This window comes from Nerophis ophidion, linkage group LG09 (genome assembly GCF_033978795.1).
Source record: "Nerophis ophidion isolate RoL-2023_Sa linkage group LG09, RoL_Noph_v1.0, whole genome shotgun sequence".
NCBI lineage: Eukaryota > Metazoa > Chordata > Actinopteri > Syngnathiformes > Syngnathidae > Nerophis > Nerophis ophidion.
The window spans coordinates 29,141,723-29,165,328 of NC_084619.1; the positions used below are offsets into that span (position 1 = coordinate 29,141,723).

General features: G+C 40.8%; 2 protein-coding genes across 14 annotated transcripts in view; one reads left to right on the top strand and one right to left on the bottom strand.

Annotated features, from left to right (window-relative positions):
- The window catches only part of lrrfip2 (leucine rich repeat (in FLII) interacting protein 2), a 44,894-nt gene extending 43,501 nt beyond the window's left edge, over positions 1–1,393 (top strand). For all 12 annotated transcript variants that reach the window (XM_061910736.1, XM_061910737.1, XM_061910741.1 and 9 more), the window contains one exon: positions 725–1,393. In XM_061910736.1, the coding sequence (XP_061766720.1) occupies positions 725–835 (111 nt within the window). In that variant the 3' untranslated portion in view covers positions 836–1,393. The remainder of the gene's footprint in view (positions 1–724) is intronic.
- mlh1 (mutL homolog 1, colon cancer, nonpolyposis type 2 (E. coli)) lies at positions 1,382–22,656 on the bottom strand. 2 transcript variants are annotated; one of them, XM_061910751.1, is made up of 19 exons: positions 22,221–22,656; positions 22,054–22,144; positions 18,878–18,976; positions 18,721–18,794; positions 18,586–18,658; positions 14,682–14,773; positions 13,274–13,316; positions 13,118–13,206; positions 12,948–13,060; positions 12,780–12,873; positions 9,930–10,083; positions 7,631–7,959; positions 3,622–3,782; positions 3,440–3,548; positions 3,289–3,352; positions 3,052–3,216; positions 2,897–2,989; positions 1,904–2,014; positions 1,382–1,833 (listed from the first exon to the last, which is right to left on the bottom strand). In XM_061910751.1, the coding sequence occupies exons 1-19, from the start codon at positions 22,325–22,327 to the stop codon at positions 1,678–1,680; spliced, it is 2,217 nt and encodes a 738-aa protein (XP_061766735.1). In that variant the 5' UTR covers positions 22,328–22,656; the 3' UTR covers positions 1,382–1,677. The 2 variants fall into 2 exon arrangements, with proteins under 2 accessions (XP_061766735.1, XP_061766734.1); XM_061910750.1 differs by having other exon boundaries at positions 12,780–12,888.
- Between the last annotated feature and the right edge of the window lie 950 nt (positions 22,657–23,606).

A 23,606-nucleotide genomic window follows, 5' to 3' on the forward strand; every position in this document is an offset into this window, starting at 1 on the left:
ATGTTAAAGGAGCTGTATTGGGCCAAAAATAAAAATGTCTGGCGCCGCAAAAAATGTAAAGCCTTCTATCAGTGATATAATGAAGTCAACACGTGATGTGTCTATATTACCCTACTATCAAAATGACTGTTTTGCAGGCTGAAACAAATCTTCATTGACAGAAATGTTGAAATGTCTTATTTATCCTACCCATTTTTACAACATTTGAAAACATTAGTAAAACGAAGGCTTCTCAGAGGGTGAGAACTCCTGTAAATGACTGGCTTAGAAAAGCCAAAGGTGTACATGTGTGTCCAAGCTACGGTAAGTTCAAGGACTGCCAAAATTAGTAGAACAAAACGGTGCGCGCCAAACACTCATCAGAGAATCATGTTTAATATAAACAGTGGGATTTCTAACAATTAGCGAGGTTTGTGTCATGTTTGTCCTCCTACAGAAACCCTATTAAAACAAAAATAGATTTTTCCCCCGTCTTTTTCTTTCTCATACATTCTTGAAAAAGCTCCAGGTAGCCACCAGGGCGGTACTACAGACCCCCGCACTAGACAGTACATTCATGCACATGACAAGCATACAGCCAGAAAATTCAAATAATTCAATTGCAGTATTTTTACTGTATTGCGATGTGACTACACAACATGACTTTATTGCTACTGTAGTGTCAGTCATGAGCATGTCGTGTGTGTGTGCGCACTAACATGACACTTGTGTTGTTGCCTGGCAGCTGCGCACATCTCTGGACAAGATAGAAGAGATGGAGATGACCAACAACCACCTAGTAAAGCGTCTGGAAAAGATGAAGGCCAACAGGAACGCTTTCCTCTCCCAACAGTGAGGACAAGCCAGCATCACCACAGAAGCCCTTAAAATCTCACCGAAGACTGCCATGTAGCTCCAGCTCCAACACTTCATGTGTAGCTCGCCAACAACACTTGACAACTCCAGGCATGGACAACAAAACGAGAGCAGAGCCGCCAGACGTGTCGGGTTTGTTCTGGCCCGGCAGTTGCAGAGACTCTTAAAGTAAATATGTCGTTGAGAAACACATGTGAGGACGTTTCTACTTTCTTTTTGTTGTTTTGCAAGAATTTAGTGGATTGTGGCAGGCAGCTTTGGCTGTTGGTTTTCTTTAGGTAATTGCATGAATGAGTATCAGGATGCTTTTAAAAGACTGTCACGGCTGCACTGGCTCTGCACCCTCCAGCTTCCCTCACAGTCAAAGTGCCTTTTTCACACTAGCAGTCACTCTGCTCCATCATCTACGCTTTTAACCGTACACCAGAGAGGCGCAGATGGAACATACGTATATACAACAAACTGCTGCAGTTTTCCTGACCTTTTGTTTTTTCAAATATTTAAAAGATTCTTGAAAATAAATGTGTAATTTACAAAACCGTGCCTCTTTATTTCAAAGCAGTGGCGTACATTGATTGAAATTACATTTTTTTTCAGTCCCCTCCTGTGGAGACTTTGGTCAGTCCTTGATTTTTCCACCCTATTCTTGGCATGGCACACCAGGAGTGAGTGCATACATTCCATCCAGTCTGTTTGGGGGGGGAATGGTAATGATGTGGTCAAAGCTGACGCACTTTAAACTTGCGGCTCTTCATTCTTTACCACACTGAAAAAACACTTGACCCAAAAGCATCAATAAATGAGGTATTTCATTTCAAGTTTTTAACACCTTTCAAACACTTTATAAAGGTCGGGTAAGTTGGCGATCTGCAGCACTGTGCCGTCCTCGCTGTAGCTCTTGGGAGGACTGATGAGAGTACGTAGTGCCTTACACACCACATGCTCAACTTTCCATCGCCATGAATTCAGCTCCGGGTCCTGACGTAAAAAAACCGAGGCATGTTTTTGAATTTTTTTTTTTACAATAGTAAGCTTGGTCTGCTCCCACCTGCTCCTCTCCAGGCTCCGCCTCCAGGATGTATTGCTTCCTGATGGAATAGAACTTGCTGCACTCTTTGCTGAAGTCTCGGAAGCATTCTTTTTCGTTGTCCCAGTTCACCTGCGACGTAAGAAAAGTACCGTATTTTTCCGATTATAAATCGCTCCGTAATATACGTCGTGCCAGCCGAAAATGCATAATAAAGAAGGAAAAAAACATACGTCGCACTGGAGTATAAGTCGCATTTTTGGGGGAAATTTATTTGATAAAATCAAACACCAAAAATAGACATTGAAAGGCAATTTAAAATAAAGAATAGTGAACAACAGGCTGAATAAGTGTACGTTATATGACACGTAAATAACCAACTGAGAACGTGCCTGGTATGTTAACGTGTCTGATTATGGTAAGAGTCATTCGAATAACTAACATATAAAATATGTTATATGTTTACCAAACAATCTGTCACTCCTAATCGATAAATTCGATGAACTCTTCTTCCTCGATGTCGCTTCTAAACAACTCTGCTAACTCCAAAGGTATGCGCCGCTTCGTCTTGTTTTCTGCTGCATATTTCAATACGTCCAGCTTGTAATCTGCAGTACATGATTTCCTTTTTGGTCCAATTTTTGTTCACCCCTTCTCAGTTTTTATAAGTTACCGCCAACATTGAAATGATCCATTTTAATAGCTACGGCAATAGCATATAGCAGTTAGCATTCCATGACCCACAATGCACTTCTGCCATGACCCTCCCCTGCCGAATTCTTATTGGTTGACGTGTGTGTGACGATTGCTGACATTTTCTTCGTCTCGTCCGCGAATGAGCTAAATAATATTATTTGATATTTTACGGTACTGTGTTAATAATTTCACACTGAAGTCGCTCCGGAGTATATGTCGCACCCCCGGCCAAACTATGAAAAAAACTGCGACTTATAGTCCGAATAATACGGTAATGATGTTTGGATCAAGGAGCGGTCTTAACCAGATGATTCGCACCTCTGTTGCCAGGCGGAGGATAAACATGGGCAGGCCCTCCATGACCGGAGTGTACTTGTCAAGCAGCAAAGGTAGTCCTCGAAGATTTCCCTCCTGGAACGTGCAAACTTAATTTACTATAAGACCAAATGAGAAGAAATCTAATCAAGCCTGACTTGATCTATCTCCATGGAGAAGTAGTCCTCCAGCATCTCTGCTTTCTTCTTCAGGAACTCCACAATATACTGAGCCAAGCCTTCTTTGGGGCCGTCCTCTTCAGTCCAGCCACTTTCCTCCAAGTCCAGAGCCAACATGGCCAAGTCATAAACAGGAGCTGGGCTCTAGAATCCAAAAATAATGCATTATAAAAAAACCCAGATGAAAAAGTTCTACTTAGCTCAAACGTGACTTACTGATAGTCTCAGGACACCAAAGTTGCCAAAGTCGTAGATGAGGATTTGGTAGAAGAGTTCCTGGCTGCAGAACAAGAAAGCGTAAGCAAAGTGTGTCCACACCAGCGTCTCTTTTCTTCTACTGCGTCTTTTCTTCTAGTGTGTGTCTGACCTGAGTCGTGTGGTGTCCAGCAGGTAGAGTTTGGTGTGATGCTGGATGAGAGTCCACTGAGGGTTGATGCAGCCCACAAAGGAGTGATTTTGCAACATCTCCTGAAGACCTGGAGGCACACGCAAGAAGATGAGTGCTGACTGAAGACCAAAAGGTCTTTTGATGAATGACAGACCTGTCACCTTTGTGTGTGTTCTGGCTGATCTCTCCTCTCAGATCTTTAATGCTGCCCAGTTTAATGACTCGTCTCTTAGGTGTGGATGCAGCCGTCAGCTCCTCCTCTCCAACTTCTACCACCTGCTCCTCCTCCTCCATCGCCTGCTCCTCCTCCCTGGAACGTTTCCTAGCAGGTGATAAACATGCATTTTCACCCCTTCAGTTCATGCATTAAGAATTTCGTCCACAAGGAGGCAGAAGTAAACCGCTAGAATTAGGTAGTTGCTTCATACAAAATAAAAATGAAAATAAAAATAAATAAATAAATAATAATAAAAAAATATCTATATGAAAATAAGTAAAATGAACTATTTTAAAAATTTTAGATTACATGTAAAATACTCAATGTATTATACTGATTTTATACTGAAGGCAATAAAAATATATATTGTTTATTTTTTTACTATGCTAGGGCTTCACGGTGGCAGAGGGGTTAGTGCGTCTGCCTCACAATACGAAGGTCCTGCAGTCCTGGGTTCAAATCCAGGCTCGGGATCTTTCTGTGTGGAGTTTGCATGTTCTCCCCGTGAATGCGTGGGTTCCCTCCGGGTACTCCGGCTTCCTCCCACTTCCAAAGACATGCACCTGGGGATAGGTTGATTGGCAACACTAAAATTGGCCCTAGTTTGTGAATGTGAGTGTGAATGTTGTCTGTCTATCTGTGTTGGCCCTGCGATGAGGTGGCGACTTGTCCAGGGTGTACCCTGCCTTCCGCCCGATTGTAGCTGAGATAGGCGCCAGCGCCCCCCGCGACCCCGAAAGGGAATAAGCGGTAGGAAATGGATGGATGGATGGATGAAATATGCCCGAATGAATTATATATGTTGGTCAAATAAAAAAAAAATCTAAAATATTGTATGGATAATGGATACATATTAATTGTATGTAAAGTACTAAAAACTATTATGTATGGAGGCCAAATTACAGCAATTTATGTTTTTTTAAGTATTTAAAAAAAATACATATTTGTATCCATAGTTTTATATTAATTAAAAATTCTAAATCATTGGTGGCCAAAATGAGGCCTTTTTATTTATTTTTTTTAACAATATGATAAAAAATAATCTTCTCATAATGCAAGTTTTACATTACATTGTATGTAATGTAATTGCTTGTATTAAACATGTGACATCATGGCTGGCTCTACGCAGGAGCAGGAGGGGGCAGAGCCCCCTTAAATAAATGTCTTGCCCCTCAAATCAAAATTTGAGAAAGCAAATTTTAATAAACTCACAAAATTACTACATTACAAGTTGACAAAATTATCTGCACTAGCGGAAAAATCTGCCGAAAAAGGGACACACACGATATAGTAGTGTCGGCTTCCCTCTCATCCCTCCCTCCGCTGTGCGTGTATTCACCATTCCACAGGCTGTGCAGCAGACACACACCCGCACACACCCCTCAGCCCTCAGTAAACATCCAATCACTGTTGAAGTATGAAAGTAAAAGAAAAGGAAAAGTTGTCTACATTTATCATATACTTGTTAGGATGGGTGTATTTGTGTAGTCTTATCTGTCATAAACACGTTTATCGTCACGGACTTTCGGTGCTACGTAGTTGCTTTTTTTTTTTTTTTTTTACAACTTGACGAGAGCAGTGACAGCGGAGGCTCTGAGCAGCAGTGGTTTGGAAGGCAGAGAGCCTCCACTGTCCCTGTAACGAGCTACAAGTCATTTATGATGCTGTTAATGACAGTAAAAATGAAACATAAGGTATATATCCTGCTTAGCAGTCCTCCTCTGCTGTCCTCTGTTCAGAGCGGAGTCCCTAGCAACGGCCCGTTTTACTTAGCAACGTTCTGGCAATCGACTGATGGAATTCTTTTTCTGTTGTTTTTCTTGTAATTCTACATAATCAACCTTTAATGTTTCAATCTACATTTTGTAATTAACTAATTATAAGTTTCATTTGATATGACCAAGACACCTAAAAACAAAAACACAGCCGTTTTCATCAATTTACAAGCAAGTGGACAACACACATACATTGGAGTGAATGAATTTTGTGCCCAGATGAGTGCCCACGTCCACTGCATGTGACAAACTGAAGACAAGTGACCTGTGTCTGACAGACCCCTACATAAAGCCCCGCCCCAGGCTGTAGTCCTGTACTGTTGTTGTTTTTCTTCATGTAATCACAGCGTTTTTTTTCTGTTGTTGTTCAAGCTCACTTATTTTCTGCTCCAGCTTCCAGCAGCTCAGAGCATTTAAAAAGTCTGTATGTAGTTGTAGCAATGATGCTACTGCATCAGGGACAGCAGCTAGCAAATACTGCACCTTTAGCACCAGCAAGCACTGTTTCTCCAGCACCAGCTCCCTCCGTCCCCCCAACAAGCGCTCCCCCAAAGCAGCCTGCTCAGCTACCCAGTGACTTAAATGGCAACGCACCATCCCAGCCAATACTGGGTGGCTACCCAAAGCGTGCATTTGGTACAACATTAAGATCATTCAATCCTGCCTGGTATCGCACACGACCATGGCTAGAGTATTCTGTGTTGCGAGACGCCTGCTTCTGTTTCCCCTGTCGGAAATATGGCAGCGCTGTTAATGTTTCCCCCCCCTGAGGGATTGCCACCTTATTGTGGTCAGGGGGTTTGCGTGCCTCAGTGACCGTAAGAGCTATACCAGCAGGAGCTTAGTCTTCAGGTGGGACACCCAAGTTGGACAGGTCTGAAGGTAGAGGCCTGACAAAGTGCAATCCACTACTCCATGTTGGGGTTGGACACATAGCCAAAGACCCATTTCAATGAAGAAAGCATCGTTACTATAAGCACAGAAAAAAAAGTGCTGGAGCATGATGTGTACACATGATGCCCCCTTCACATTTCTGACTGCCCCCTCATATAAGCATGCCTAGAACCGCCCCTGTGTGACATATAGCTGATCTACTAAACTTGTGCACAGAGAACTGCATCTCTTGAGTAAAACAAGAAGCGGAATCCATTTAGAGTGTCTGTCTTCATTAAAATGCTGAATATATGCTGATCATCAGAACGCTCAATATACCGGCTGAGAAAATCAAATTATAATTATTTAGCACATTACGGACTTCCTTTAAAATGTCCATAAAAAGTGGTACATTTTAGCTGTGCTTAAAACATAGCAAAACGCCCCAGGTAGATAGACACAATATCAAGAATGTGCTGTAAATGACTATCTCCATGGTGAAAGTCGTGTAGTACACGCAAAATCCCCATCTAAATAAGGCAGTCTGCACCCGTTATTAATTGTGCACACAGTCTTACAAGCAACAGGCCAACTAATAGTAAACACAAATTTATAGTGTGCACACGCTGTTTAGTGCGTGGTATTTGGATCTTAGTAAATAAGGCCCAAAAGTTCATTGGGAAAGTATTCACAGTGCTTCACTTTTCCACAAATTGTTATGTTACAGTTTTATTTCAAAATGGAATTAATTAATTTTTGTCCTTAAAATTCTACACACTTTACCTTATAATGACAATGTGAAAACATTTTTTGACACAATTTTGTAAATGTATAAAAAATTAAAAACTAAGAAATCACATGTACATAAGTATTCGAGCAGAAGCAGACAGCCAAGATATCAAAGGAATGACTTCAGGACAACTCTGTAAATGTCACTAAAAGGCCCAGCCAGAGCCCAGGTTTTGAATGCAATTGAACATCTCTGGAGAGATCTGAAAATGGCTTAGCATCAACGCTTCCCATCATACCTGATGGACCTTGAGAAGTGCTACAAAGAGGAATGGGCAAAACTGCTGAAAGATAGGTGTGGCAAGCTTGTGGCATCGTATTCACAAAGACAGGTGCATCAAAAAAGTATTGAACAAAGGCTGTGAATACTTGCAGTATATAATAGACTATACACAGTATATCCATTCATACAATATATCACTTAAATCTGTTTTCATGTAAAGTAAAAAAAAACTGTACGTACGCACACACATATATATATACGATATAGATATATCTGATATCTATAAAATGTACCTCTGGACATCATGGACTTTGGTGCTGCTGTCTTTGTCCTTCTTCGGCAGCTCAGCCTCCATCTGGTCCAGAGCCTCCAGCATGTCAACATCATCCATCTCTACGCCATCAGACTTGCCCGCCATGGCATTGGGCTCCACGTCGCTTGGACCGCCAGGTTCAGGCTCGGGAAGCTGCTTCTCTTTTGGCAGGAGAAAGGCGTCCAGCTTCTGAGCTCGACAGTCCGTCCTCACCATCTGATGGGCGTAGACTCGCTCTGTGGACTCGGACGTGGCGCTGGACGATTTGACCTCACCTCCACTACACACAGACAGCCCGGGAAGCAACGTCTGCAACAACATGTAATAAAATGTAAATTACACAATTTATATAATCACTATGCAAATTATTATTATTTTTCTTTATAGTTATTAACATTAATATAATGCCAAACAGATCTGGCTAGCCCAAACATTTAGTGAGGGTACGCTGGGAACGTTTGGCAGAGGCTCCTGTCCGCCAGATCTTCAACTCACACCTCCGGCAGAGCTTCTACTGCATTCCAAGGGAGGTGGAGGACATTGAGTCAGAATGGGCCGTGTTCCCTACCTCCATTGCTGCTGATCGAAGCTGTGGTCCCAAGGCGGTTGGTTCCGGTCGTGCCCGCAACCTCCGAACCCGATGGTGGACACCACAAGTAAAGGCGGCCGTCAAGTTGAAGAAGAAATACTTTGAGGATCTCCTCAATCCTACAGGTAAACCCTCCGTGGAGGAGGCAGAGTCAGAGGCCACAAACGCGGACATGTCCATCACTGGAGTCGAGGTTGGTGAGGTACGGTAATCAAAAAACTGCCCAGTGACAAGGCCCCAGCAGAGTTCGAGATTCGCCCCAAACACCTCAAGGCTCTGGATGTTGTGGGACTGTCGTGGCTGACACGTCTCTTTAACATAGCGTGGAAGTCTGGGGCAGTACCTCTGGATTGGCACACTGGAGTGGTGGTCCACCTTTTCAAGAAGGGGGACCAAAAGGTGAGTTCCAATAATAGAGGGATCACACTTTTCAGCCATTCTGGAAAAGTCTGCTCCAGGGTGCTGGAGAGGAGAGTCGATTGTTAGTCGGGCTTCAGATTCAGGAGAAACAATGTGTTTTCCATCCTGGTCGTGGAATACAGGACTAGATTTATACCTTTGCTGAAGTTCTGAAGGGGGCATAGCAGTTTGGCTCAGCAAGTCAAAATGTGTTTTGTGGATTTGGAAAAGGAATTTGATTGTTTTCCTTCGCAGTGTCCTGTAAAATCGGAGCAGGAGTATGGTTCGCATTGCCGGTAGTAAGTCAGACATGTTCACAGTGGACGGTGGACTCCACCAGGGCTTCCCTTTTTCACCGGTCCTGTTCATTATTTCTATAGGTGCAGTCAGGATCTGGAGGGTTTCCAGTTTGGTGGCCAAATGATCACATCGCTGCTTTTTGCAGATTATGTGGTCCTGTTGGGTTCATCAGGCTGGGACCTTCAGCGTTCACTGGGGCGGTATGCAGCCGAGTGTGAAGCTGCACGGCTGAGGATCAGCACCCCAAAATCTGAGGCCATGGTTCTCAGTCGCAAAACGGTGGACTGCCCCCCCTATTTCGGGATGAAAGTTCTGCCTCAATAGGAGGAGTTCAAATATCGAGGTCCTTTTCAAGAGTGAGGGAATAATGGAACGCGGGATTGACAAATGGATCGGTGCAGCGTCGGCAATTCAGTCACTGAGCTTTGGGTAATGACCGAAAGGACAAGGTTGCAAATACAGGCAGCAGGATGTCTGAGGGTGTCTGGGATCACACTCAGACATAGGGTGAGGAGCTCAGTCATCTGGGTATAGCTCAGAGTAGAGCCACTTCACATTGAGAGGAACCAGCTGAGGTGGCTCAGACATCTACTACACTATGGATGCCTCCTGGACGCCTCCCTGGTGAGGTGTTTCGGACATGTCTAGCCGGGAGGAGGCCCCGGGGCAAACCTAGGACACCAGCTGGACTGGGAATGTCCCCCCTGTGGAACAACAGTTGCCTGGGCACAGGGAAGTCTGGGCTTTCTCTGCTTAGACTGCAGCCCCTGCGACCCACACAGATAAGCAGTGGAAAAAAGGATGGATGATGTGAATTATGTATAAAATAAAAGGTGGATTATACACTTTGTATAGAAATCATGTGAATTATATCATTTTCATAATCATGTTAATTATAGCACTTACTGTATATATTCATCATATAAATAATATACCGTAGTTGAATTATTGTTCCTAAGATGCCGCAATATTGAGACACTTCAAGCTGTACCTGAGTGAAATATGTACGCGAGGAGTTGGAGCCCAGCAGTTTGTCTTCGACGTGTTTCTGAACGCTCTCGATGACGCCATCCTCGTGCAGAAAGTGCACCTCATGCTTTGTTGGATGCACGTTCACATCTACATTCTCAGGGGCAATCTCTAAACTGTGTGGATCAAGAAACAAAACAAAACAATAACTGTAAGGATATTCATAACATATACTCTAGCATTTCATTGAACTTGGATTGAATTAAGTTATTAGGTAAAAATTACCACTGAGGAACGTATTATTGGAAGCTGATTGTTGCGATGAATTAAACAACCGAATGAGGTTAGATAGATTGTGGCCGTCTACGACTATGCATGTCAAATTCATAAGTGTTTTTCTTCCAAGGGAGCTGCACTTTTTTGGAATTTAGCCTATCATTCACAGTGCCTATGTATGATTTTTTATTTTTTTATGCATTCTAGTTCTTAATATACAACAAGTTCGAGGTGCCTAACAAATAAGCCCATAAAGCCCCCTAAAAATAACCAAAATCTGTCAACACCACTCCATTTACATCTCATGACCTGAATATTAACCAAGTGTTAGCGATATTGTTATTATGAGCGCTAATGCAAAGGAACTACTTTTAACAAAGAAGAGATCAGAGCAATTACCAGCTTATGCGGCTATTGACATATTAAGCTGATGAGCTGCTGCATCACCTCTAAATTGGTGGTATTAATTATAGATTCAAGTTCATGCCTCTCACTTGTATAGAAGAAGAATGTGGCCATAAACCGAGAAGTTGGTTAACTTTGACATCCAACTTAGACCCGAGATCCCGAGAAAGACATGAAAAGACGCTCATTTACTGCAACTTTTTTTTAACCCTTCATCCATCCAATCCCTTACGCTTATTCCCTTTTTTTTGGGTCGCGGGGGGCGCTGGCGCCTATCTCAGCTACAATTGGGCGGGAGGCAGCACACTCCCTGGACAAGTCGCCACCTCATCGCAAAGCCAACACAGATGGACAGACAACATTCACACTCACATTCTCACACTAGGGCCAATTTAGTGTTGCCAATCAACCTCTCCCCAGGTGCATGTCTTTGGAAGTGGGAGGAAGCCGGAGTACCCGGAGGGAACCCACGCATTAACGGGGAGGACATACAAACTCCACACAGAAAGATCCCGAGCCTGGGATTGAACCCAGGACTGCAGGACCTTAGTATTGTGAGGCAGACGTACTAACCCCTAAGATATAAACTTTCCATCAGTCAGCATCCCAGTGAGAGCAGACATTGTACACTAAGTGAATGTTTCCTTATATTCGTAGCTTGTATTTCTTAATTCGCACTAAATAATACTAATGCATAAAGCTTATAATTGTCTCACCAAAGCTGGCTTTGTTTAGCACACAGCTTTTAAAACGTGTAGATCATCCTGCTTATATACAAGCTAAAATATAAAAGTTTCTGGATCATAATTAGTCCCAAACTAGTCTTTGTTGGCTCTCTTGAAGTCTGCAGTTAATAGTAGTGTTGCTGTTGTTGAAGGGAAAAGCGAATGTTGTGATGCTTAAAATGAGCAAAATACAAAAAAAAATACAATGTATTTATAATATGCCTGTTATTACATTACATATATCCTTACATTGTGTATATAAAACCTTGATGGAGACTTTTGAATGATTTTAGAGCGCTTTATAGGCTTAATAGAGGGACTCCCATTACTGCCAGTGTTAGCTGACATTTGCTAGCGTTTAATTCAGACTTAGAATGCATAAAAAATAAAAATAAGTGATCTTGTCTTACATAAGGATTGCAAATGATAGGCACAACTTAAAGCAAAGAAGTACTTAACATTTCTCAAAACCACATACAGTACAGCACACCCTCAAAATTGAGGCTCAGTGAAGGAGTATCGAGTTTTGCTGCCACAACTCACACACCTTCTGCATGCTAAAAATAGGTTCTGTTCAAACTTTTACAGTACATCCCACTTGTATAGTTATTCTACATAAAAAAACAGTACAGGTTAGACTGAGCTTATGATGTCATGAATGTGGAGTGTCTCCATAGTACATGCAAACGAGCGGTCTGCACTAGTTGTCAATTGTACACAGTTTTAGTCGATCACACAAACACACCTAATAATTGTACACACAATTATTTAGTTTGCATCAGCTTGGTATTTGGATATTATTAGATCAGACTCTTTGTATATTGCCACGTTCTTGAGTCATTCCCAGTTGAAATGTAGTCATTTAACACATACAGGTTCACGAGCTGAGCCGGAAGGCAAAGCTCTCAATTTACCGGTCGATCTACGTTCCCATCCTCACCTATGGTCATGAGCTTTGGGTCTTGACCCAAAGGATAAGATCACGGGTACAAGCGGCCGAAATGAGTTTCCTGCGCCACGTGGCGGGGCTCTCCCTTAGAGATAGGGTGAGAAGCTCTGCCATCTGGGAGGAACTCAAAGTAAAGCCGCTGCTCCTCCACATCGAGAGGAGCCACATGAGGTGGCTCGGGCATCTGGTCAGGATGCCACCCGAACGCCTCCCTAGGGAGGTGTTTAGGGAACGTCCAATCGGTAGGAGGCCACCGTGAAGACCCAGGATACGTTGGGAAGACTATGTTTCCCGGCTGGCCTGGGAACGCCTCGGGATCCCCCGGGAAGAGCTAGACGAAGTGGCTGGGGAGAGGGAAGTCTGGGCTTCCCTGCTTAGGCTGTTGCCCCCGTGACCCGACCTCGGATAAGCGGAAGATGATGGATGGATGGAAGGTTCACGTTATCTCGGCTATGAATCCAAGTGTCATCATGATGTTTTCACTCGCAAAAAAAAACATTTACAGTAATATTGTCACCTTAGATAAAGAAAGGGGTGTGTATTCTTGGGCAGGTATGCAGCATAAACCGTTTCCACCGCCTTCTTCAGAGTGCTCGACTCCACCAGACGGTCTGAAGAATGGCAAGCTGCAATTAGTCATTATTTGATGATTCTATTGAGTAACAAACGTTTGTTTGCTACGTACGATTGATGAAGAGGACCATGATGCATTTCTTGACAGAGTAGTTTGCATTGGAGATGTAGCCCTTCATCTTGTAAGCTAGCTTCTGGTCCTCGCAGGAAACTTCAATCAGCTCCCTGAGAACACTCAAGACGTTAGCAGAAATTGTGATAAAAGTGCAGACATGATGATACCTGCTGACTGCATTGCCAAAAACTCCTCGAATATTATCCACCACAGACGCATTGGGTAAAGTCCTCACGTCTGCGACTGTCTCTCCTTGCTGGAGGATGACAGCAAGAGAATGATAAGGTTAAAAATGTTTCTATTCTTGAGTCGGTTGATCTCACCTTTTTGACAGAAAAGCTCTTTCCTGAATTGTGTATGGCGTACCTGAAAAAAACGAGACATACCAAAGGTTGAATACATTAAAGCAGCGATTCTCAAACTTTTTCACCAAGTACCACCATAATGACCAACATTGAAATACAGTAGGGAAGTAGGCCAAAGTATTCATTAAAAACAAGGCGTAGGTTTTATTTAACAAGTGCATTTAATATATTTGGCCACTGTAACATTACATACATTTTGAAACGTAACACTGTGTTTTATACATAGAAAAATAAAACACTGTACTTTAATCATGTGATTATTTGGCCTACCATTAGATGAAGCCCGTGTACTACTATTTGTGCACATACCACTGTTTGAGAATCGCTGCATTAAAGTAATTAAGAAGACACAGCAGACCTCCGCTAACCCAAAGGGTTCCCTACAAATAGTTGAATGTATTAAGTGAAAGTACATTTACTATTGAAAAATTACAAGTTTATGTGGGCCATCGCTTAGTAACACAACAAATAATTACCATAACTTAGTAACAGGTATCATTGTAGTCACTAAGTTTATTTGTATTGTTTACGTCCGTGAACGGACTGCTTGTAACTTCCGTTAGCAATGTTGTAGAGACACGAAACAAAAACCTCTATGTAGGGCTGACTTAGACCTAGATTTCATAATTTTACCTTCTAGGGTAAAAATCAACAAAAATTTTGCAAAAACCCACTCAAAGCAAAATTTTCGCAAACAATGCAATTTTTTTGCCTCTTTGAACTTTAATTTGACCCCCTTAAAATGCTTCAAAACTCACCAAACTTGGCACACACATCAGGAGTGGCAAAAATTGCGATCTAATGAAAAAATAAACCCCAAAACTCAAAATTGCGCTCTAGCGTTACAGCAATGTGGCTTCATAATAAAAGAGTGTGGGTATTAGACTGGCCTGACTGTAGTCCATTAACAGCAGTTAGGAAGAGCGATCAAAATAATTACAAAGACACACCCGAGCGCTAAGTATACACCGCAAAAATGCAAACCAGTCAACACTCCCGTTTTCTCCGGGAAACCCCCATATTTTGGCCTTCTTTCCCAGAATCCTCTAATTCTTGTACTACATTGAAATAAATCCTGCTAGTGGGCAGAAACCCTAGTAGACATCCGTCTAACATCCTGTTGCCCATCAGTGACATGGCCTGCCACCTTATTTTAACGGTGGCTCATCCAATTCCTATGTTCGTACTTTTAGTCAATTTGCAAGAATGTGTTGTTTCTACAAACATGTATTAACCTTAAGGTTTCATGGAAAGCAGAGCTACATTATTTTGTGTAACCATGCGTACTAACCAACCAGATAACAATCTTTGTCACGCCTGCGTTTTTTGGAAGTTAAGATAAGAAGAATAGTTCTTATGACAGCACCTGCTAACCACCTCTACAATCCTGGAGTGCTCATCACTGGGACTTTTTAAAGCTTTCCTTCTGGTGGACACATTATAGAAGAGATCCTCCACCTGTACACAGAAAGGACAAACTATCAGTATACACACACAGCGATGTCGGCTACACAATCTAATTAGACTGAAAACATGAACTGTATTGATTGACATTGTTCAGAAGTGCAGTGAAACCTGGATTTACAAACCCCTCATTGTGCCTATTTTTTGATTCAAAAACTACAAAGCAAATAAAATGATATGCTTATATGTACGATCTTTGTCTCAGTGGACGAATGTTATAGCCACCCATTGTATTGCCTCGCAGCACAGGCTTATGGATCTCCAGTGCTAATTGTCATCTCACAGTGCTGTCGTTAACTACTGTGCTCAGTGCTACTTGGTGTGCTTTATAAGTGTTTTTTAGCCTTTTTATAACAGGTTTAGTTTTGCTCAATAGGAGATTAAAACAAACAATGTGCTTGCTTACTGTTCAGCAAGCATCTACAGCAGGCATATAAAACTGGCGCCCGAGGGCCACATCTAGCCCACCAAAGCTTTTTATTCAACGCGCCGAACATCGCCAAAATAGGCTTGACCTAAACCATTAAAATTAAGGTTGAGTATGTACGCAGTACCCCCACCGTATGGGGAAACAGCGAGGAATGTGTCAAAATGAAGCAGCAGTGGGGTGAGTCAAAGACAACGACTCATTCATCCATCCATCAATTTTTCCACCGCGAGTCCGTTTCGGGGTCGCGGGGGGTGCTGGAGCCTACCGCAGCTGCATTTGGGCGGAAGGCGGGGTACACCCTGGACAAGTCGCCACCTCATGACAGGGCCAACACAGATAAACTGACATCTTTCAGACTCACATTCCCACCCTGAAAAAAAAATCTAAATAAATTACAAAAACAATGACAAAGTATAAATGTTCTGCCGTGACTCGTGTCATTGTTTTTCTGGCGGCCCTTTTAAGCAACGGACGAATTGATCCAGACAAGCTGCAACAATGGTAGAAATCCCAGCGTGTAAGCTTCAAAGTTCATCACAAAACTTGGTCAAACATTTGTAAGTTGATATTGTGCAAACATATATTTTGTTTGTTTTGTTCTGAAATTGCTGACTTCGTGATGTCTTTTGTATTCGTGGTCGTGTAGTTTTGTCTGAGTAACTTTGCCGATCAAACCTTGTTTGATATATGTAGCGCTAAATTTGACCAGTAGAGGGCGACAACGCTACACCTAACTGTGATAAACCACATACTGTTTTTGCAAGTTTTGGTGTGTTGGTGTTGTGTAATTTCTGTATATGTAAACATTTGTAGTTTATTGTGTGAATATATTAAAAAGTTAAAGTACCAATGATTGTCACTAACACTAAACATTCTCTTTGATTTATGTGAAATACACTATGGATATTTTACTTTTATGTTTATTTTAAGTTTATATTTTCAGTCTTACAAACTTAAATGAAGGAAGAAGTGTAAACAAATAAAACTAAGGAAGGAAAAAAATGCAAAGGAAGGTACATCAGTCCTCAACAAAACTTCTCGAGCTTCGGTTTCTTCTAACTAGCTGCAGATATTGGAAATGAATAGCAAGGGCAGAATAATGTCACTGTGAAAGTTGATGTGTTTACTTTGCAACTAAGTAAACGCAGTCTCAAAGAAATATAACCTGCGGAGGCACTTTCTGAGAAAACATCCACATTTCGATGTCCGGCCTCTGAACCCTTAGGCTCTTGAAACTGCGGCCCTCTTCTTTATGCAGTTGAATAGCCCTGATCTACAGCAACAGGCCTGTTTACACCGCAGAAACTTTTTAAGGAACTTTTCCATTTTACCAGGGTAAATAAAGTCCCCCCTGTGTTTCCACCAAAAACTACTATTCAATATTATGCAGTTTATTGTTGTGTTTTATTTCTTACAAACTTAATTTCGATACACAAAACTACGAGATGTGGACGAACTCTTTTAAAAGTATTAACGGAAGTGTTTGAAGCCGGACTGGAAGCAACGACCTCAGGTCCTTACTGCTCCGACTGTTTTGGATAAATGTGAAATTAAGGAAGCAGTAAAGAAGTGGAACAAAGGTAAATAAAATCTAATATTAAGTATTTACTTTATTACAGGTTGTAAAATTAGTCAGTGACACTCCATTTGTGTCGGTATTAGCCTCAACCCGAGCGAACAGAATGCCAATGCTAACAAGGTAAAGTGACTTGTTTGTGTTGTCTGCGTGAGATAAACCCTGACACTTATTATTTATACATTGTTATTTACAGCTGATATGGAGTTTGCATGTTCTCCCCGTGAATGCGTGGGTTCCCTCCGGGTACTCCGGCTTCCTCCCACCTCCAAAGACATGCACCTGGGGATAGGTTGATTGGCAACACTAAATTGGCCCTAGTGTGTGAATGTGAATGTTGTCTGTCTATCTGTGTTGGCCCAGCGATAAGTTGGCGACTTGTCCAGGGTGTACGCCGCCTTCCGTCTGATTGTAGCTGAGATAGGCGCCAGCGCCCCTCGCGACCCCAAAAGGGAATAAGCGGTAGAAAATGGATGGATGGACCAAAAGGAACCGCCTGATCCCCATGAACTCATCATTTACTTTCTGACTGATGGACACTGAGGACAAAAGCCTGACATTTTCTGAACAATTTGGCACACATTATTTTTTTAATCATATGGTTTTGTATATTATTGCTTTGTGTTTAATTTACTTGCTTTTTAGTGAAATAACTATGACCTAATACTGTCTGTTTATTTGCATGGTATAAGTGTAAAAATATGGTAAACCACTCCTCCATACATCATCAGCCTGATTTGTATAAACTACCCTGAACTGTGAAATGGAGTAGAAACACAAACCATACACTTCTACAGGAACCTATAGATCCAGGAACCAAAAGTTCTTGAAATTTTGATTTTAAAAAAAGGCTTAATGTTAGGTTGTCAACATTGTCTCCTTCCCATGCCCCCATCAGTTTCGCTGCACGCCAAGAAGATTTACAAAAGTTAAATTCAAACTGATTTTATTTGTATTGTTAATCTTTGTTGCATATGAGAAGGACAGGTCAGCTAGTTATTGTTGTTTTGGATGTGTTATAATGTAGTTATTTAGGTTACTAGATAGTTGATCCATCACCCTCTTGTTATGTTTGTTTGATATGCAGTACTGTAAAGCACTTTATATTGTATTCCAAGTGTACAAACATATAGTAAAATATGGACTTTTGTCAAAGCTGCAACTTCATGTTTACATTGTTTGTTATGCGGAAATGTGCTTTAATATACAAACTTTTCTATTTATGAACACTGTTAAAAACCATTGTGAATCGATGTTGCATTGTATTTCTTTTGAAATATTGTTTCCCAAGTGGGAGCGATGTAGCTTCATTATTTGAGTCTATTATGAAAGATGGTGGTTACTGGGTGTAGGTGTGGATTTGGAAATAGTACAGTAGTACAAAAAAGCCCTTGCCCAGACTTTTTCAGCTCAGCGACATGTCAAATAACAGAACACAAAGAAGTAAAAACAAATGTTCAAGATTTTACTTGTTATTGTATTTCTTTGGAATGGTGTACAACTGCATTGCATATCCGGCGTTGAAAAAATCGTCCCCTCCCATCTAACTAAGTGAATGAACCAACTGTATGATGCAAATTGCAGTACAACACTAATGTAAACTACAACCACATACTGTACATGTATTGTTACATGAATACTTTTATGACAGCGTCAATCAAAATTAAGTAATATCTTTGTAAAGCTTGTTGCAGCTTTTGTAATGGATCTGATTAGTTGTGCACCTGATAAAGTGACAAGTTTATTATCGAACACAAAGTTTTTTTAGTGTGTGTAAAAAGTAAAAACCTACAAACTCACAAGTATTTGTGTTCCCTGGTTTCCAGCACAGGGTTTTGGAGGACCTTTTAGTTTACCGTCACTATAGCTGGCCCTGTAAGGAAAAAAAGATGTGATGTCATCCTTCTTACTTATGCAAGCTACATGTGACCATACCTGTAGGCACATTTGGCATCAGCGGTTTTTGTTGTTATAGTCACATGGGCAACATGGCTTATACTGGCCAGAGCCTGCAAACATAAAAAACAGTGATTAGGTAGAGAAAAAAGTGTGTAAAGTAAGTTTGTTTGGAACAGTCAATGTCAGCGCCCACCTCTCCTCTAAATCCGTATGTTGCAATGGCAGAGAGGTCCTCAAATGTCTGCAGCTTGCTTGTGGTAAATCGCTCACAAACTATTGTCATATCTTCTTTCTGCATCACAAAAAACTTGTGCTTAAAACCTTTTAGGAAGCAATAAGTTCTCCACATAAACACTTTGGTTAATAATGGTTCTTCTGGGAGATGGAATTGTGAGTGACAAGAGGGAAAACACCAAAAAACCTGATAGGAACAGGAATAAAAGTCTTTAATGATTTTAATAATATAATGTTCCATCAATCAATCAATCAAAGTTTATTTATATAACCCTTAATCACAAGAGTCTCAAAGGGCTGCACAAACCACAACGACATCCTCGGCTCAGATCCCACATCAGGGCAAGAAAAAAACTAAACCCAATGGGATACAATGAGAAACCTCTGAGAGGACCCCTGCGTGCTTGTTGCTACGGGGAAGAGGCAGGGAAAAGGCAGGCCATGAGGCAGCAAGTACCTCTGCCTCCAAGTAGGGGGCAATATATTGTGAACTTGCAGTTCAATGCCTCAGCAGTACTCACCAGTCACCACACTGGGAGAAGTAGGGGCGCTCAAGCTAGCAGACACATGTCTCTCCAGCGGAAGCCAGACTTTTTTTTTTCTTTTTTTTTTTTTTTAACTGTATTTATAACAAACATGGCATTTTTATTAGAATAAGCCAGCGTCCGTGGGTGTTTTTTGTCAGATGCAAAAATATTGTTTTATGCTTTTAATGAATTTGAATTAAATTAATGTGTCTGCCTACATGGAATATTATATACTATATCCAAAATTAAATACTTCTCTAAACTGGATTTGTACACAAAATGAATGTGACCATACAAAGGAAGTTTTCAAGGAGGAAAGCTATTGCTGCTTCAGATAAAAACACAGACAGGTAAGATACACTCACAATACTTGATTCATTTGTTGAAAGCAAATGGGACCAAAAGTATTCAATACAACTTCATCAAATACTTTTTGAACCCATTTATCATATCATAATATCATTATGATAACATTTTTATGGAAGCGAATAACTCCCTTCTTTTTCCTGTTACCTTAATGTGCATCCTAAATTAACAATGATTAGAGCTGCACATATGAATTTAAGTAAAAAAAGAAGAAAAGAAAAAACTCCCAAATTCTCTATGCCTCACCTGGTGTATAGTTCATCGCACGTCACTGCATTCAAACGTATTTACAAACCCCGTTTCCATATGAGTTGGGAAATTGTGTTAGATGTAAATATAAACAGAATAAAATGATTTGCAAATCATTTTAAACCCATATTCAGTTGAATATGCTACAAAGACAACATATTTGATGTTCAAACTGATAAACATTTTTTTGTGTGCAAATAATCATTAATTTTAGAATTTGATGCCAGCAACACGCGACAAAAAAGTTGGGAAAGGTGGCAATAAATACTGATAAGGTTGAGGAATGCTCATCAAACACTTATATGGAACATCCCACAGGTGTGCAGGCTAATTGGGAACAGGTGGGTGCCATGATTGGGTATAAAAGCAGCTTCCATGAACTGCTAAGTAATTCACAAACAAGGATGGAGTGAGAGTCATTACTTTGTAAGCAAATTGTCGAAAAGTTTTAGAACAACATTTCTCAACGAGCTATTGCAAGGAATTTAGGGATTTTACCATCTATGGTCCATAAAATCATCAAAAAGTTCAGGGAATCTGGAGAAATCTTTGCACGTAAGCAAGGATATTACGGAATTTTGATCCCTCAGGTGGTACTGCATCAAAAACCGACATCAGCGTGTAAAGGATATCATCACATGGGCTCAGGAACACTTCATAAAACCACTGTCAGTAACTAGAGTTGGTCGCTACATCTGTAAGTGCAAGTTAAAACTCTACTATGCAAAGCCAAACCCATTTATTAACAATTTCCTGAAACGCCGCCGGCTTGGCTGGGCCCGAGCTCATCTAAGATGGACTGATGCAAAGTGGAAAGGTGTTCTGTGGTCTGACGAGTCCACATTTCAAATTATATTTGGAAACAGAGGATGTGGTGTCCAGAACAAAGAGGAAAATAACCATTAGGATTGTTATAGGCGCAAAGTTCAAAAGCCAGCATCTGTGATGGTATGGGGGTGTATTAGTGCCCAAGGCGTGGGTAACTTACACATCTGTGAAGGCACCATTAATGCTGAAAGGTCCATACAGGTTTTGGAACAACATATGTTGTCATCCAAGCAACGTTATCATGGACGCCCCTGCTTATTTCAGCAAGACACGAGTTACAACAGCGTGGCTTCATAAAAAAAGAGTGCGGGTACTTTCCTGGCCCGCCTGCAGTCCAGACCTGTCTCCCATTGAAAATGTGTGGTGCATTATGAAGCGTAAAAGACGACAGCGGAGACCCCGGACTGTTGAACGACTGAAGCTCTACATAAAACAAGAATGGGAAAGAATTCCACTTTCAAAGCTTCAACAATTAATTTCCTAAGTTCCCAAACGTTTATTGAGTGTTGTTAAAAGAAAAGGTGATGTAACACAGTGGTGAACATGCCCTTTCACAACTACTTTGGCACGTTTTGCAGCCATGAAATTCTAAGTTAATTATTATTTGCAAGAAAAAAATGAAGTTTATCAGTTTGAACATCAAATATCTTGTCTTTGTAATGCATTCAATTGAATATGATTTGCAAATCATTGTATTCCATTTATATTTACATCTAACACAATTTCCCAACTCATATGGTAACAGGGTTTGTAATTTAATATATAGTTAATGCTGTTCTTATTGTAGATATTTTTATACTTGATCTTAATTTCCCTTTTTCTCTTTAACATTACACAAGCTGTATACTACTGTTAGTTTTTATTTCAAACTCATTTGTATAACACCCTTTTCCTTACATTTCCATGCATTGCACCAAATTTGTTTTTGTTTTTTATTAAAAAATTGTGACACAGGACGTAAACAAACTTAAATGAGCAAAATGTAAGCAAACAAAATCATGTAAGTGTCATGACATGGTGTGAATGATGACATATTGAGATTCATTAATCTCTGCTTCTCTCTACTCCTATTCAGACATTATGCAAATGTCCCACCATATTTTTTAACAACCAATGTGAGTTAATGCACAAAATAAATGAAGGCATCCTCCAGGTGTGTGCCTACCCTGATACCGGTGCCGTTGTCCTGAATCTGGAGCAGCTTTAGTCCGCCGTCCTTTACGGTCACCTGGATGTTGGTAGATTTTGCATCCAGACTGCAACATTAGACAAAACACCACGGTTACTCATTTAGATGTTGTGTAACGTCACTTATATTGTTGCAGCAGTTACCAGTTTTCAATCATTTCTTTGACGGCGTTAGCAGGTCGTTGAATAACTTCTCCAGCCGCTATTCGGTTAACAACCGTCTCGTCGAGCCTGCGGATAACTCCGGCCATAGTTTGGGTTTTAAAAGACTCCGCCTTCAGTTTCGGGATGGCTAACAGTACAGTCGGCTCCGTCAATGCATGTTAAAAACTGTTGTTTACATATTACTGTGTTCATGTAGAAAACCGGAAGTTATTACACAGCCGGAAGAACATGTTTAAAAAGAAAGACCTCTCACTTGCCTGAAAAAATATTTTTCAGTCACACAACTTGAGTCTGTTTGAAAATAGGTATTTTGGATTTAGTTAATATTTAATATTAACGTTTTGTTACGTTTGAATGCCTTTTGGCAATAACCAGGGCGTTGTTTTTCGTTTTCCATTTGCGTCGAATGCATTTCTATACAAACGATCTTTGAAAACACCGCGCGCGGGCAAAACATTGTGCGATGACTACGTATTATCCATGACGTCATCACGTTCGTTTTCTTCTTCGTGTGTTTTGTGGCTTAGCTAGATTGTTAAAAATGTGTACAGCGCTACCAACAGGTGTGCTGGAATGTTGTTGTTTTTTTTGATTGATTGATACTTTTATTAGTAGATTGCACAGTTCAGTACATATTCCGTACAATTGACCACTAAATGGTAACACCCGAATAAGTTTTTCAACTTGTTTAAGTCGGGGTCCACGTTAATCAATTCATTTAATTCATTTCAATTCAATTTAAGAAAACGTTATTTGTCCCTGGGGGGGACAAAAACAACTAATTAAAAGTATTGAAATAAGTAAATGAAGTAACATCTATGAGATTAAGTATCACTTTTAAAAAATCAAAATCAATAAATGCAGGGGAACTTTGATGTATATATGTATATATATATATATATATATATATATATATATATATATATATATATAAATCCATCCATTATCTACCGCTTGTCCCTTTCGGGGGCACGGGGGTTGCTGGAGCTTATCTCAGTTTCATTCGGGCGGAAGGTGGCGTACACCCTGGACAAGTCGCCACCTCATCGTAGGGCCAGGTTTATTGGCAACACTAAATTGGCCCTATATATATATATATATATATATATATATATATATATATATATATATATATATATATATATATATATCCATCCATCCATCCATTTTCTACCACTTATTCCCTTTCGGGGGCACGGGGGTTGCTGGAGCTTATCTCAGTTTCATTCGGGCGGAAGGCAGCGTACACCCTGGACAAGTCGCCACCTCATCGTAGGGCCAGGTTTATTGGCAACACTAAATTGGCCCTATATATGTATATATATATATATATATATATATATATATATATATATATATATATAT

What these genes read in the sequence shown, in the direction of transcription:
- mlh1 (XM_061910750.1), bottom strand. Translation starts at nt 22,327, where the DNA reads ATGGCCGGAGTTATCCGCAGGCTCGACGAGACGGTTGTTAACCGAATA. An exon ending in GATGCCAAATGTGCCTACAG is followed by an intron (nt 18,659 to 18,720) that starts GTATGGTCACAT and finishes TTTTCCTTACAG; the next exon opens with GGCCAGCTATAGTGACGGTA. An exon ending in TCTCCATGGAGATAGATCAA is followed by an intron (nt 2,990 to 3,051) that starts GTCAGGCTTGAT and finishes TGCACGTTCCAG; the next exon opens with GAGGGAAATCTTCGAGGACT.